The sequence below is a fragment of the Cladophialophora yegresii genome (assembly GCF_000585515.1).
Source record: "Cladophialophora yegresii CBS 114405 chromosome Unknown aczIN-supercont1.6, whole genome shotgun sequence".
Taxonomy (NCBI): domain Eukaryota; kingdom Fungi; phylum Ascomycota; class Eurotiomycetes; order Chaetothyriales; family Herpotrichiellaceae; genus Cladophialophora; species Cladophialophora yegresii.
In genome coordinates, this window is record NW_006913050.1 from 2,254,595 (window position 1) to 2,268,486 (window position 13,892).

Sequence of the window (13,892 nt, forward strand, 5' to 3'; positions counted from 1 at the left end):
ACCGACTCGGCAACGTGCGACTGCCCCGTATACGACCCTTGGGCGAAGGGCAATTGCCGTCCGCAGTGGAGGAGGAGGCCATAAACCGGCAGCGTGAGAATCACTCAAATTGGGAACGCACACAAGCCAGGAACAGGGAGCGTCAGCGAAATCAGGGACAACGTCAAGATCAAGATTCTTCGCAGCACTCGAGTCAATCCACCATGTCGCCCCCATCGTCCTCCCACAGCAGACCGACCACGCAATCTTCTCGACACCGCACTTCCACGCCACAGCTCGTGAGTGATCCATCCGTCGATGAAGTCGACCTCACCGCCGTGGATGACCGTGCAAGCCTCTCCGCTGCCCTTTCCAAACAGCGTGAGGATGCCATTCTAGCGCAAAATCCAGGGACAGAAGCAGGCCGGACACCGCTTACCGCGTACAAGTGTCCAGTGTGTATGGACACGCCGACCGATGCTACTTCTACTGTATGTGGGCATGTGTTCTGCCACCGGTGTATAGTAGATACCCTCAACTGGTCTATCGACCAACGTAGGGAAGATGCACCAGCGCACCGCAAAGTCAAAGGTGTATGTCCCGTATGTCGGAAACCTCTGGATCTCAAGGACACGCCTGGTACGGGACGGAGCCTGGTCCCACTCGAACTGCGGCTGTTGGTGAAGAAGAGGAAACGGGACGGGGACGCCGACACCGGCAAGGCAAAGGTGACATCCATGGTCAAGGCCGAGAGGTCAAGTGATGACGAAGAGGTGCGCAGCGGCAAGGCGAGGGCTGGAAAGGCACGGAAAGGAGAACGCGAGTCTACCGAGGAGGCGATATGGAGGGTGTTTACGAATGGTACGGATAACGACAACACCTAGGCCGCCCAAACTCTGTTCGGAGGACGACTATCTCTGCTGTTCCTGTGCAGCATCTCGACGGCCTCGCTCGTGTGGGAAGTGGAGTAGTCGTTTGATGCGATTCGAGGGAAACACCCACGATGCCACATCGGCTTTCATACGTTAGGCCTGCTATGTTCGTGGTAGTGATGCTTTGCAAATCAATTCGATTGAGCAATCACCACACAATGAAGATATAAAAGGCCAAGTTGACTGTCGACTTCTAGATCCTGGGTTCCGTGACATGTCATAGGGACTCAGTCATGCGTGCCGACCTTATCATACCTGTACTCATGAAGCGCAGCTTGTGGGGACCAACTTCCAGACGAAGCTCTAATAATTTGGTGGTCTGGGTCGTCTCATAAATGACGAAGAGCCTCATAGTGGCTGCTGAACAAGCCTTAAATAGAGCCTAAACGTACAGTAGGCGGTCTCCCTCACCAATTGCAGGTTGGATAGTGCCTTAGTTGGTTCGCAAGCTCAAATGCTTCGCCTAAGAGCCTGGGCATCAAGGGCATGTACGGAGTACTGTGGTAAGGTCCGCGTCGTGCCTCGTGGGCGCCGCCATTGGCCCCAGGCGGGCACCTCTTTGGTCCCTCATGCTCAAATTGGCCCCTGTGCGTCATTGTAGGATTTCCTCAAACAAAGCCAGACGCAAGTCATTTTTTTGAGCGGCTGCGACATCATGTCCTGTACGTGACTGCCCCTGTGCTTTTGTCCCTACCATGGGCAGCCTCCTTTTCGTTTGCTGAAGCGACTCTTTGTATTCGGACCTTGCTCGACCCCTCGGAGTTGCTCCCGTCCGCCACAATGACACACGGCTCGCATGTCCTCTCCTCCTCGAAGCGCGCTTCGGTCGACTCGGAAGACACGTCGCAAAGCCCTCTCGCGCGTCACTCCCGAGACCATGGACATAGACCACACTTGCACGATCTGGAAGCGCAGAACCATGCGGCAGAAAGCCTCCATCCCCATGTGAGAATTCAGGACAACCCAGAGCACCATCAACATGCAGCAGACGAGGATACCCAACCTCACTCGCCCCGAATTCTGCATCGCACCGAGACCGTCATGTCCAAAGGTTCGATAAAGTCCCTGCGGCGGAGAGGAAGAGCAGATACCGCCAATGTCATCTACGGTCCGGCCGAGATGGGCAGGTCAACGGGCTGGACGCCGGGCCAGGAGCCTGGTATTGACACGAGCGACCCGGCTCCTCCGTACAGTCAGGGCAACGCGGTTGGCGGAGACTCAGCGCACCTCGAGAAGCTCAATCAGCGGTGTGAGATCACAGTGGTGGACTTCAGCAATGAGGCGGTCTCGACAACGGACCTTGACAATGACAATATCGAGGACTTTCTTCAGAAAGGGCCCCCAGGCTGGAGCGACGTCCGATGGATCAACGTCAATGGATTGTCATGGGACGTGATCCGAGTACTAGGGAACCACAAGCGGCTTCACCGGCTTGCCATTGAGGATCTGATTCATACTAAGAACAGGACGAAGGTGGATTGGTATAGCGACCATACCTACATGGTCTTGCCTCTGCAGAAGCTCATCAACCTGGAAGAGAACGATTCGGATGACAGCTCTGACGACGAAGGCAAGGGCGACTCGAAGTCTGACGTTGCCGAGTCTGAATACCGCAGTAGAGTCATCACCGAACACCAGAGGAGGAAACGCGAAAACAAGCGAAGGAAAGGAGCTATTCTCTCACTCATCGAGGACTTGCGGAAGCCCATGAAGAAGAAAAGGAAACGCGGGTCTGGCTCCGCCGATATCATGGAGGGCCTACAGCCTTCAAACAGCTTCAAAAACAATAAAGTGGGAATCCCGTGGGCGCCCAGGAACATCCGTACCATGCAACGCTATCACGCCGGGCCCAACCAGGACCGCATTGACTACATGGAGCGGCACGCCGTCCTCAGTCCAAAGGGCATCGGTGTCTCTATGGAACAGGTGTCGATTTTTCTCTGCGCCGACAACACCGTCATCTCCTTCTTCGAGTATTCCGCGCACGATGTTCAAACACCCATCATCCGCCGCCTCCAATCACCGGGGACCATTCTGCGCCAATGCTCAGACGCCAGCATGCTCTGCCAAGCTATCCTCGATGCGATAATCGATCTTGCCATCCCTGTAACGACGGCCTATCAAGATGCAATAGGAGACTTGGAACTAGACGTGCTCACAGACCCCGACATACATCAATCCAACGTTCTTTACATTCTCACCTCGGAGATTGCCATCCTGCGCAACGCAATCGCGCCAGTCGTTCAATTCATCGGCGCCCTGAAAGACCACAAAACAGATGCTCAGCCTGCACCGGCAACCCATTCGCGCGTCGCTAGTCCCGCCGCGTTCGAGCCACACGATCCTCTCAGCAAAGCCACGCCCCAGGAGTTGAAGAATCCGAATCTTCGGAAACAGTTCTCCTCGCCACCTCTTTTGAGTGGGGTACAGATTTCTCCTCTGACGATAACTTACCTCGGCGATGTGGAAGACCACGCGTTGCTGATTCAAGACTCTTACGATCAAATGCGCCGTAATGCCGACAACCTTGTCGACTTGATTTTCAACACGGTCTCGGCGTACCAGAACGAATCCATGAAACAACTCACCATCGTGACCTGTTTCTTCTTGCCCCTGACCTTTTTGACCGGCTATTTTGGACAGAACTTCGAGCGCTTCAATGGCGTGCAGCATCACAGCGATGCCTTTTTCTGGGTTATTGCTGTGCCAGTGTCGGTGGTGGTGTTTTTGTTGCTGATGAGGGATGTCATGACGAGATGGGTGGTGAGGTGGGCGAACAAGGCACTTATCAAGAGAGGGCGGCGGCGACGGTTGCAGTCTGATGGGAAATGAGGTGACAGTCTGTGGGAAAATGAGGCTGATCAGTGTTCAAGCGATATTGGGCCAGTGGCGATCGACGCAGGCGGCTCCGTGCCTGGGTACAGAGTTGGACTGGACCAGATCTATACCCTGTGCTTAGCATTCGCTTGTAGGCGTCCGGTTCAGTCTATCGAGCGTGGAGTTGCGGAGGGTTGGAAACCAGGCAGAAGCCCAGTCCAAATCATCTACTATGTCGTTGGATGCTCTCACTATGACGTTCGGAGCGCTCTACTTGACTGGTCACAGCAACGCAATATGCAGAGATAGTACTATGTAGCCATGGCCAGTAATCTGTTACAAAGACGCACAGAAATGGCTTAATGCGGCGGCGTATGTTCCACGCTGCAATAATTTGCCGTGTGACACCGGGGTTGCCCATGTCTCATGTACTCCGTCCTTCGTAAATGGAAGCACTTCCCAATCCAAGATGTCAACCACGGCTCTATCTCCCGAACGGGCATCCTGCTCGGGTAGAAGCTCGGCTCTACTTCCGGATTGGGAGTTCCTTGCCGGCAATACATCGGTATTATGCCCGCGAGCTTTTGCAAGGCTGGCCTCTAATTACTCATACTGTGTACACAGTACCTGCTCCCTCAGGGACACCACCAGACACGGGAATTGGCACTTTGAAGGGGAAAGGCCACGGTTGTACACTACACAACCATCATGGCGGCCATATAAGCCCTCGAGGGAACAATTGACTCCCTTCTCCTTCGGGGATATCCCTTTCCTACGGTACATCCACTTATCCCACTCCCACCTCATCAAGTCACCATGACAACCGCCAAAGGCATCACCGTTTTCAGCGGCGGCAGCGCAGCCAACGCCCTCGTCGAAGTCTTCGAAGCCGTGCGTACCACCAAATCCTGCCCCCTCAACTACATCATCCCCATCTCCGACAACGGCGGCTCCTCAAGCGAACTTATCCGCGTCTTCGGCGGGCCAGGCATCGGCGACGTGCGCTCGCGCCTCGTGCGCCTGATCCCGCGCTCCGATCCGCCCTCGATCGAGATGTCGGCAATCTCCAACCTGTTTAACCACCGCCTCTCGAGCACATCGGCCGCCGACGCCGCGGCCAGCTGGCAGGCCATCGTGTGGGGCACGAGTCCCCTGTGGCGCGACATCCCCTCTGCGAAGAAGGAACTCATCCGCGCTTTCCTGAACGCGCTGAATCTCGAAGTCGTGAAACGGGCGAGGCCCCCTTCGTCGACGTTCGACTTTACCTCGGCGAGTGTCGGGAATTTGTTCCTCACGGGGGCGCGGCTGTTCAGCGGCAGCTTCGAGTCGGCGATTTACTTGCTGAGTTCGATCTGCGCGATTCCGGACGACGAGGTGCGCGTGATTCCGAGCATCAATTCGAATTTCTCGCATCATATCGCGGCGGGTCTCGCGAATGGGGAGGTCATCGTCGGGCAGAATAATATCTCGCATCCCGAGGCGCGGACGAAGTTGGAGATGCCTGCCGTGGTGGAAGTGGGAGGGGATCCACCGTCGCTATCGCCGTCTACAGGCGGAGACGAATCCGAATTGCGCGTGCTGCACCATGGATCCGCCGACGACATCGAGGACGCGCATATCCCTGGCACGCTGCCTACGCTACGCCAGCGGAACATCAAATTCTCCAAGGATCACGACGAGGACCTGCCGGCCCGGATCGAGCGCATATGGTATATCAACCCGTATGGACAGGAGATGCTGCCGCCCGCGAACCCGCGGGTGCTGTCTGCGATCAAGGAATCTCAGGCTATCATCTATTCGATTGGCTCACTTTACACGTCTATTGTCCCGTCGATTGTGCTCAAGGGGGTCGGGGACGCGCTGCGCTCGACGCCCGCGCGCCACAAGATCTTGATTCTCAACGGGTCTCTCGACCGCGAGACGGGGCCGAGTTCCAACCCCTTCTCGGCCTTCGATTTCGTCGAGGCAATTGCTCGGGCGGGCGAACATTCGTCAGGTCGGCCGTGGCGGCCAAAGCTTCATGCCTCGCGGTCCGAGGAGACACTGAGGTCTTCAGCCCCGCCGACTCCTGCAGCGACTCGGCACGGCGGGTTTTTGTTCCCTGCTGCTGCAACGAACGGGGTGGCCTCGCACATGCCGAATCACGACCCGTCCCGAGACGCCGTCTATCGCAAATATGTGACGCACGTGATCCACCTGTCTGGGGAGGGCACGCCGCAGGTGGACCGAAGCCATCTCGCCTCGCTGGGCATTGACTGCCTAAAGCTGTACGGTCGAAAGAGCTCCAAGGGCGTCATGCTGTACGACTCGCAAGCTCTGATCGGAGCCATCGAGGCAATTCTGGGGAAGAAGGGCGACGCAATGACGCTGGCCAAGAGTCGGAGAAACACCGTCGACTCGAACGGGTTTCCACAGGTGCAGCAGGAGGCAAAAGCGAATGCCCTAACACCTCCCTGAACGGCTGAGGTGCAAGAGGCAAAAGCGAGCGCTCTGACATCTTTCCTGAATGGCGTTCAGAGCTTGCCACGCCTGTTCCGCAACCACGCCACGAACGGCAGCTTCCACTCGACACGTCTCAGGTCAGGGTGGAAAATGTCAAAGTCGACCTTCTGCAGCCGGTCCAGCCACAATTGTGCGCTGACGGCTGGCCCCATTACGATGCCAAACCCCTTGTCGATGTCTTCTTTCCGCCGTTCCGCCGACGTGCGCTCGCCAATGTCGTACTTGGTGTATCCGTGCCCTTCGTCGTACATGTGCTCGAATTCGTGGCCCGGATCGCGGTATTGTTGGAGGTTCTTGAGCAACTCGCGGGCCGTTATGAGATGGTCGGATGCGCGAGTGGCGACCGTGAAGACGGCATCGCGGACACCGACAGCGTTCGCGCCATTCCGAAATATGTCCTCTTCTTGGACGCCGCATTGGGACATGACGTCCAGAGGGAGGGTAACCACGCCTTGTCGCTCTCGCGTGCCGCCACCCATTTGAGGTGGGTTGACCGAGTGTGTATTGGGTGGAGGGGGAAATGCAAGTAGTGGGACACCACGGAGAACGGCAGCGATGCCTGCGGCTTTCCCGACGTGAGATGCCAGGTGGTCCACCTCCACCGACTTCAGGGGTAGTGCCGAGAGCGTCAGGTAAAGGAGCGTCGAGTATGTTGACTCGGCGTAAGATTCGAGCTCGGACAGATTGGTGAATCCCGGATGCGTCAACTTGCGGTCTCGGGCGGTAATGATGCGTTGGAACCACGTCTTGTTGAGCTTGTGGCCTTGCTTGAGGTAGGACGCGATCAGGATGGCCACGGGCTCCGACGGCGGAGTGAGCTTGAAGCTCTTGTCGATGGTGTCTCTCCAGAATTGCATCCTCATCGCTCCGATTTGAGGCATTGATACGACGTCGGGGATTCTGGCCAGCTCGATGTTGAACGCCCGGATGGCGAAGTACGCCGGGAGCATGTGCGGCGGGATGAAGTAGGCCAGCGTGTATGATGGTGAGTCATAGTTTCTGGAGCTGCAATGAGAAATACGTTCGACGGGCGAGGGAATAGATGAACCCACCGGACAAGACTGGTGCAATAGCCATGTGCTTTCTTTACGTCTGGTGAATCCCTGTCAAGTGAAAGCCGTGCTGGTCGCGTCGACGCGAAGTTGCGAACTTGAGGACACCATGCTTTCTGGGCTTCTTTGGGCCATCTCGATAACAGCCGTCTGCCACATCCTCCCACTGCCGACATATCGGAAGACTGTCCGGCTCGCTGCTCTTTTCCTCTGCCTTCCGAAAGACCCCTAGACTTGACAATCCTTCATTCTGTCTTCGAGCAGTACAGGCAGTACAGCCTTTTCTACAACTTGCATTGGATTGAGTCGCAACTGGACCTTCAACTTTGGTCCTTTGATTGCTCAAGAGGCGAAGCAGGTAGGAGAATTAAATTGCTTGTATGACGTTGACTCGGCGCATCACGTGCACGCGCGTCCAATGCACGCGTCGTCGCCTCTTTCACTCCCTCTTCAATTTGTGCCCATTGCGCAGGCCACCAACGGTTGGGATCCATGGACGTGGACGTGCGGCCCAGAAAAAAGAGACGTTTCTTCGTCGACGACCCAGAGGATGTCGCCGAACAACCGCAACCCTCGTCTTCGGTGAATGCCTCGAGTCGACCAAACTCCGCCACCTCTTCGACCGACCGTGAGCCCAAGTCCAGCCAGACAGATCACGTTGACCTTGGGAACTCTGGTAACAATGCGGCGGCATCTACGTTTGATTCTGACACATTCCGCACCTTTGTCGGAGAGAATGTCCCTCAGGATGTGGTGGACAAAGTGCAGTCTGCCGCCAACGGTAATATTGAGCGAGCAATCAATATGTACTTTGACGGCTCATGGAAGAATATCACAACACCAGCGCCGGACTTACCGCTTCCTTCAAGAGGAGTAGACTCATGGTTGGGCTCTTCTGCTGCTCCAGCCAATGCCCCTTCGGTGCCCAAGCAACGAAAGAAGAGCCAGGGCGAGGCTCTCCCGCAGGCGATACGGTTGGAGACTATGCCGGAAGAGCGATACGTGGGGTCATTTGGTGTGGGCGCATGGATGACCAAGAGCGGTACAGCCTTGTTGGGCCACGGAGAGGCAATACGAATAGAACGGTCCAAAATCAGCCCGAAGACAAAGATTGGGCGAGGTGGGAAGCTGGTACCGGTCGTGGGCAGGAACCAGAAGGCGGACGTCATCACGCGTTTTACGAATTCCAAAGGCGAAGAACTAGGCCGCCTACCTGAAGAGACGGCCTCTTGGGTATCGCCATTGCTGGATCAAAAGATATGCCGTTTCGACGGAACGTGCGTGTTTGCGCCGGATCGTGTCCGGGTCAACGATACAATCTACCTCCAGCTTCATGCTTATCTGCTCAAGACTGCTTTCGAAGCCAACGCTTTCGTCAAACCCAAAGATGACAACAGAGCCACGGGTTTCTTTCTGGAGAAGGAGAGTACAGAGGAGAAGGACCTTCGACTACGACAAGTCGCGCTCGTCAAGCTGTTCGACGAGGTGAACCTCAGTCCCACAACCACGAACGAAACAGTGGCGAAGCACAAGAAGCAAGGATTGTTGAAAGCCGCCGAAATGGCGGAGCAATACGACAAAGACAAAGAGGCCAAGGGCAAGTCCGGCACTACGACACCAGGCTCTGAAGATGAGGAAGGAGAGGAACTGGAGGAGGATCAGCTTGACACGTTGTACCGCAAAGCACAGTCGTTCGACTTCAACACTCCAGAAGCTGAGCCTGCCGCAACCTTCCAACTCGACTTGCGAAAGTACCAGAAACAGGCGTTGCATTGGATGCTTGCCAAAGAACGGGACGAGAAGTCCGACAAACAATTGTCAATGCATCCCCTATGGGAAGAGTACACGTGGCCCGCCAAAGATGCAGACGACAAGCCAGTGCCTGTTGTGGAAGGCCAGGACAAATTCTACGTGAACCTCTATTCCGGAGAGATTAGTCTGGACTTCCCAGTCCAAGAACAGAATTGCTTGGGAGGAATCCTGGCAGACGAAATGGGCCTAGGCAAGACAATCGAGATATACAGCCTGATCCATTCGAACCGGTCCCAGGTTGATCTGGATGCCATGGACAAGACACTGACCTCCGTCAACAACCTGCCTCGACTGCCCCAGTCGTCGATTTATGTTGAGCCAGCGCCATGCACAACCCTGGTAGTGGCACCGATGTCACTGTTGTCACAATGGGAAAGCGAGGCTGTCAAGTCTTCGAAGCCAGGCACGTTGAGGACCATGGTTTATTATGGCAGCGAGAAGTCTGTCAATCTGCAGATCCTGTGCTCTGCTTCGAATGCTGGTTCTGCCCCGAATGTCATCATCACGAGTTATGGCACCGTCTTATCAGAGTTCAACCAAGTGTCTGCCGCTGGTGGCGACAGGGCAACTCATGGCGGCCTGTTCTCCGTGGACTTCCACCGAGTTATTCTCGACGAAGCGCACACCATCAAGAACAGGCAGGCAAAGACATCAAAGGCTTGCTATGAGCTCCGAGCGAGGCACAGATGGGTCCTCACCGGGACGCCCATTGTTAATCGTCTGGAAGATCTCTTCAGCCTGGTACGGTTCCTCAAAGTCGAGCCATGGAGTAACTTTTCTTTCTGGAAAACGTTCATCACGGTGCCATTTGAGTCGAAAGAAATCGCAAGGGCACTCAACGTCGTGCAAACGGTACTGGAACCTCTGGTGCTCCGCAGAACCAAAGACATGAAGACGCCCGAAGGCGAAGCCCTCGTGCCGCTGCCTCCCAAAACAATCATTGTCGAAGAAGTCGAGTTGTCAAAAACAGAGCGCGAAGTGTATGACCTGATCTTCACCCGGGCCAAACGGGCTTTCAACGAGTCGGTCGCAGCTGGCACTCTCTTGAAGTCCTACACCACAATCTTTGCTCAGATCCTTCGCTTGCGGCAGTCCTGTTGCCATCCTGTATTGACTCGCAACAAGGACATCGTGGCCGACGAAGAAGACGCCGCTGTCGCCGCGGCCGCCGACGAGAATGGCTTTGCCGACGACATGGATCTCCAAGACCTCATCGCCCGGTTCACCAAAGACACTGATCTTGCCGACAAGGAGAATCCGGCATCGAAAGATCCGATCAACACATTCACCACCAATGCTCTGCGCCAAATCCAGGACGAATCAAGCGGCGAGTGTCCGCTCTGCTTTGAAGAGCCCATGAACGACCCTGCCGTCACCACCTGCTGGCACAGTGCATGCAAAGACTGCCTAGAAAAGTACATTGCACACCAGCTGGACAAAGGAGAGAATCCTCGTTGCTTCTCCTGCAGAGAGGAGATCAACCCTCGAGACGTCTTCGAGGTTGTTAAGCACAGCACTCGATCGGCATCTTTTGACGAAGACCAAGACATGTATGGGGCGGATGAAGCTGCAATTGTAAAGCCGGCCAAGATCTCGTTGCGCCGGATCCATCCTTACTCACCTTCTGCGTCGACTTCGGCCAAGATAGCGGCCTTGCTAAGCCACTTGTCCGCGTTGCCTAGGGGCACGAAATCGGTGGTTTTCTCCCAGTTCACGTCTTTCCTCGACCTGATCGCTCCCCAACTCACCAAGCATGGCTTCGCGTATCTGCGCTTCGACGGCACGATGTCGCAGAAAGTCCGAGCGCAAGTGATTCGCGCGTTTAATGCAGAGAACGCATCAGACCCGAAGGCGCCGCGCATCTTGCTCCTTTCGCTGCGAGCAGGCGGTGTCGGGCTCAATCTCACGGCCGCGAATCGGTGCTACATGATGGATCCGTGGTGGAGTTTCGCCGTGGAAGCACAGGCGATCGATCGCGTGCATCGGATGGGTCAGACGCAGAAAGTCGAGGTGGTGAGGTTCGTGACGAAGGAGAGCATCGAAGGCAGGATGTTGAGGGTGCAGGAAAGGAAGATGGCCGTGGCGGGGAGTTTGGGGGTCGGGCACTCCGGGGCGGGTGAAGGCGAGGAGGAGAGGAGGAAGAAAAGGATCGAGGAGTTGGAAATGTTGCTGGGTTAGACAAAGACGAGCGACAGCATTGGGAGGAAGAGCAACAGTCAGAGGCGTTTCCCTCTTCTCGACAGGATCTCTCATGAAGGATGCATTCCCGGTGCGAGGAGTGGACTTACCTTGGTGTGTGTGATAAGTCCTAACGGCCGCGGGGGACGACGAGATCATGAAGCGCGCGCGGCGTGCCGAATAGTGCGGTAGGATACCTCGACCGAGCACGCAATATAGGAAGTTCTATCAGAGGAACTATGATCAGACACGTATGTTTAGCCAGGTCCCCATATCACGGGCACATGATGACGAGACTCCTGCAACCTCGGGTTGTCTCGCCTGATAACTTAAAATCTCGACTGCCTCGTAGTGATGGGTGTGATCCGAGTAACTCCGGATGCAGTTGGTGTTGGTGCGCAGCGAGCGCGATTGATTAATTAGGTGGCACGGCACCACGGTTGATAACCAACCAAGAGCTACCTAACTACTCGCATAGCAATAGTGAGGTGGTGTTGAGAGCGAAATATGACGTGACAAAAATGTTTTCCCAGCTGGGGGCACCCCAGTGGGCGTGTCTTGAATGGTGGCTTCCCGTGGCATTGACGCCGTGCGACCTATGTACTCCGTACTCACATCCCGATGGACTGTGAAAAGGCCGGCGCCGCGACGAGCAGCTAAAGCAGGTACAGACAGGAGGATTGACATAGTGACGAAGCAGGCTCACAGGCAACAACGCAATACGAAAGGGAAGATGCAGGATGACTAATAGTTGAGCCGACTGGTGGCCACAAACTCCGCAGGACGAGAGGCGGCCGCGGCGGCCGTGCGCGGGTGTAGTGTGTAAGGGTACTGTAGCGTGTACTGGAGCTGCGTCGGGAGAATCGACTGTAGTCGTCTGCGGCGTTGTTAGCGGGCGACAGCCAGTAAGTGACTGACTGACTGACTTTTGTCAATCACTTGCCAATGCGTTTGTTGCCGTAGACCTCGTCCGTCGGCGATGGAGTTAAGTTGGGAGATACACGGTGATTTACCGACCCTGGTACTGAGCGGCGCCAATGCCCGCTCCTGAGACCGTATTCTGCTTGATACTTACATACTCTCGACTGGACGAAGAACTGCTGGGGCCATGCTATATATAAGAGGGCACCAGCGGGGAGACACGAGCTCGGGCTTGAGATTTGATAGACAGCACATCCAAACCACATACAAACTGTACCTGAGGCGTACTATTATCAGTACCGTGTGCTTGTACTCCCAGTACCGAGAACCCAGCTACCACAATGTCCACCAAGCCTCTCGTCCTGCTCACGGGCCCGAATGGCTATGTTGGCGCCCACGTCCTCCGCACGCTCCTTTCGCACAACTACCGCGTGCGAGGCACACTGCGCTCCCTCGCCAAGGCCACCTACCTGACGAAGCAGTACCCCGAGGCCAGTGCCTCGGGGAACCTGACATTTGTGGAAGTCCCCGACATTCAAGCCGCAGGGGCGCTTGACAAGGCCGCCGAAGGCGTCGATTTCATCTGCCACGTCGCGAGCCCATACTTTACCGTCTCGGCGGACCCGATCAAGGAACTTGTGAACCCGGCCGTGAACGGCACACGCAACGTCGTGTCTTCGGCATTGAAGAGTAAATCATTGAAGAGAATGACCATCTTGTCCTCCTTCGCTAGCGTGGTTGATCTCTCCAAGAATCTTCGGCCGGGGTATACTTACACGTCTGAGGACTGGGACCCCCTGACGCTCGACGAGGCCAAGCAGGACGGATACAAGGGCTACCACGCGTCCAAGACGTTCGCGGAGCGCGCGGCGTGGGAGATGTGGCGGGACGCAAAGTCCAAGGGCGACATCTCATGGGACTTGATCACGTTCTGTCCGCCCATGATCTACGGGCCGCCGATCCAGGAACTGGACGTGTCCAAGGGCGTGGATGGGCTGAACACCAGTATCAAAAGGCTCGTGGTGTCCGTGCAGGGCAAGGATCCGAACTTCGCCCCCAAGGTCGCTACGCCGGGGTTGCCTGCTTGGGTGGACGTGCGGGATGTCGCTGAGGCTCATCTGAAGGCGCTGTCGTTGGACCAGGGGATCAATGAACGGTTTTTGCTCTGTGGTGGGGTCGACTATTTCGAGGATGGCCTCGCTGGTCTGAGGGCAAGGGGCGAGGAAGGCTTGGGAGAGGAGGGCGCAAAGGTGGACAGGACTAAGCACTTCAGTCTGGATAGGAGTAAGGCGGAGCAGGTGTTGGGGCTGCAATTCACCGAGTTTCACAAGACGGTGGAGGATACGTGGGAGCAGTTGAAGAAGCTGGGTTATTTCTGATACGATCTCATTGGCTCGTCACTCACCACTGGGAGGACATTGGTTGGTATCCAGGCGAACACAAGGCGGTTGGAGTAACAATTGCCGATATCTGCACTTTTACTTACACATTTCCTCGTGCTCGAAACTAGAGCAGGTGCTACGTAGACCAGACGGACTCTCGTATCTGGACATATTCGACGACACTGGTTGCACAGCAGATTTTCCTAAACGAGGATTGATATGCTCGCCGGAGCCCGGATATGCACGGTGTGTAAGATGGAGCGGGGCTCCCAGACTGGGTGTGCGTGCTCTTTGCATCCCGATCAAGGAGCATCGTA

The 13,892-nt window shown here is 55.9% G+C and overlaps 6 protein-coding genes across 6 annotated transcripts; 5 read left to right on the top strand and 1 right to left on the bottom strand.

Annotated features, from left to right (window-relative positions):
* Window positions 1–203: 203 nt before the first annotated feature.
* On the top strand, window positions 204–863 carry A1O7_08835 (uncharacterized protein; the record flags this gene model as incomplete). The annotated part of the gene is made up of 1 exon (XM_007762824.1): window positions 204–863. The coding sequence occupies one exon, from the start codon at window positions 204–206 to the stop codon at window positions 861–863; it is 660 nt and encodes a 219-aa protein (XP_007761014.1).
* An 828-nt stretch (window positions 864–1,691) lies between these two features.
* On the top strand, window positions 1,692–3,743 carry A1O7_08836 (uncharacterized protein; the record flags this gene model as incomplete). The annotated part of the gene is made up of 1 exon (XM_007762825.1): window positions 1,692–3,743. The coding sequence occupies one exon, from the start codon at window positions 1,692–1,694 to the stop codon at window positions 3,741–3,743; it is 2,052 nt and encodes a 683-aa protein (XP_007761015.1).
* Window positions 3,744–4,544: 801 nt separating this feature from the next.
* On the top strand, window positions 4,545–6,185 carry A1O7_08837 (uncharacterized protein; the record flags this gene model as incomplete). Its single annotated transcript, XM_007762826.1, has 1 exon — window positions 4,545–6,185. One exon carries the CDS (start codon window positions 4,545–4,547, stop codon window positions 6,183–6,185), a length of 1,641 nt encoding a protein of 546 aa, XP_007761016.1.
* A 56-nt stretch (window positions 6,186–6,241) lies between these two features.
* A1O7_08838 (uncharacterized protein) lies at window positions 6,242–7,180 on the bottom strand (the record flags this gene model as incomplete). Its single annotated transcript, XM_007762827.1, has 1 exon — window positions 6,242–7,180. The coding sequence occupies one exon, from the start codon at window positions 7,178–7,180 to the stop codon at window positions 6,242–6,244; it is 939 nt and encodes a 312-aa protein (XP_007761017.1).
* Window positions 7,181–7,774: 594 nt separating this feature from the next.
* A1O7_08839 (uncharacterized protein) lies at window positions 7,775–11,272 on the top strand (the record flags this gene model as incomplete). The annotated part of the gene is made up of 1 exon (XM_007762828.1): window positions 7,775–11,272. One exon carries the CDS (start codon window positions 7,775–7,777, stop codon window positions 11,270–11,272), a length of 3,498 nt encoding a protein of 1,165 aa, XP_007761018.1.
* Window positions 11,273–12,534: 1,262 nt separating this feature from the next.
* A1O7_08840 (uncharacterized protein) lies at window positions 12,535–13,572 on the top strand (the record flags this gene model as incomplete). The annotated part of the gene is made up of 1 exon (XM_007762829.1): window positions 12,535–13,572. The coding sequence occupies one exon, from the start codon at window positions 12,535–12,537 to the stop codon at window positions 13,570–13,572; it is 1,038 nt and encodes a 345-aa protein (XP_007761019.1).
* Between the last annotated feature and the right edge of the window lie 320 nt (window positions 13,573–13,892).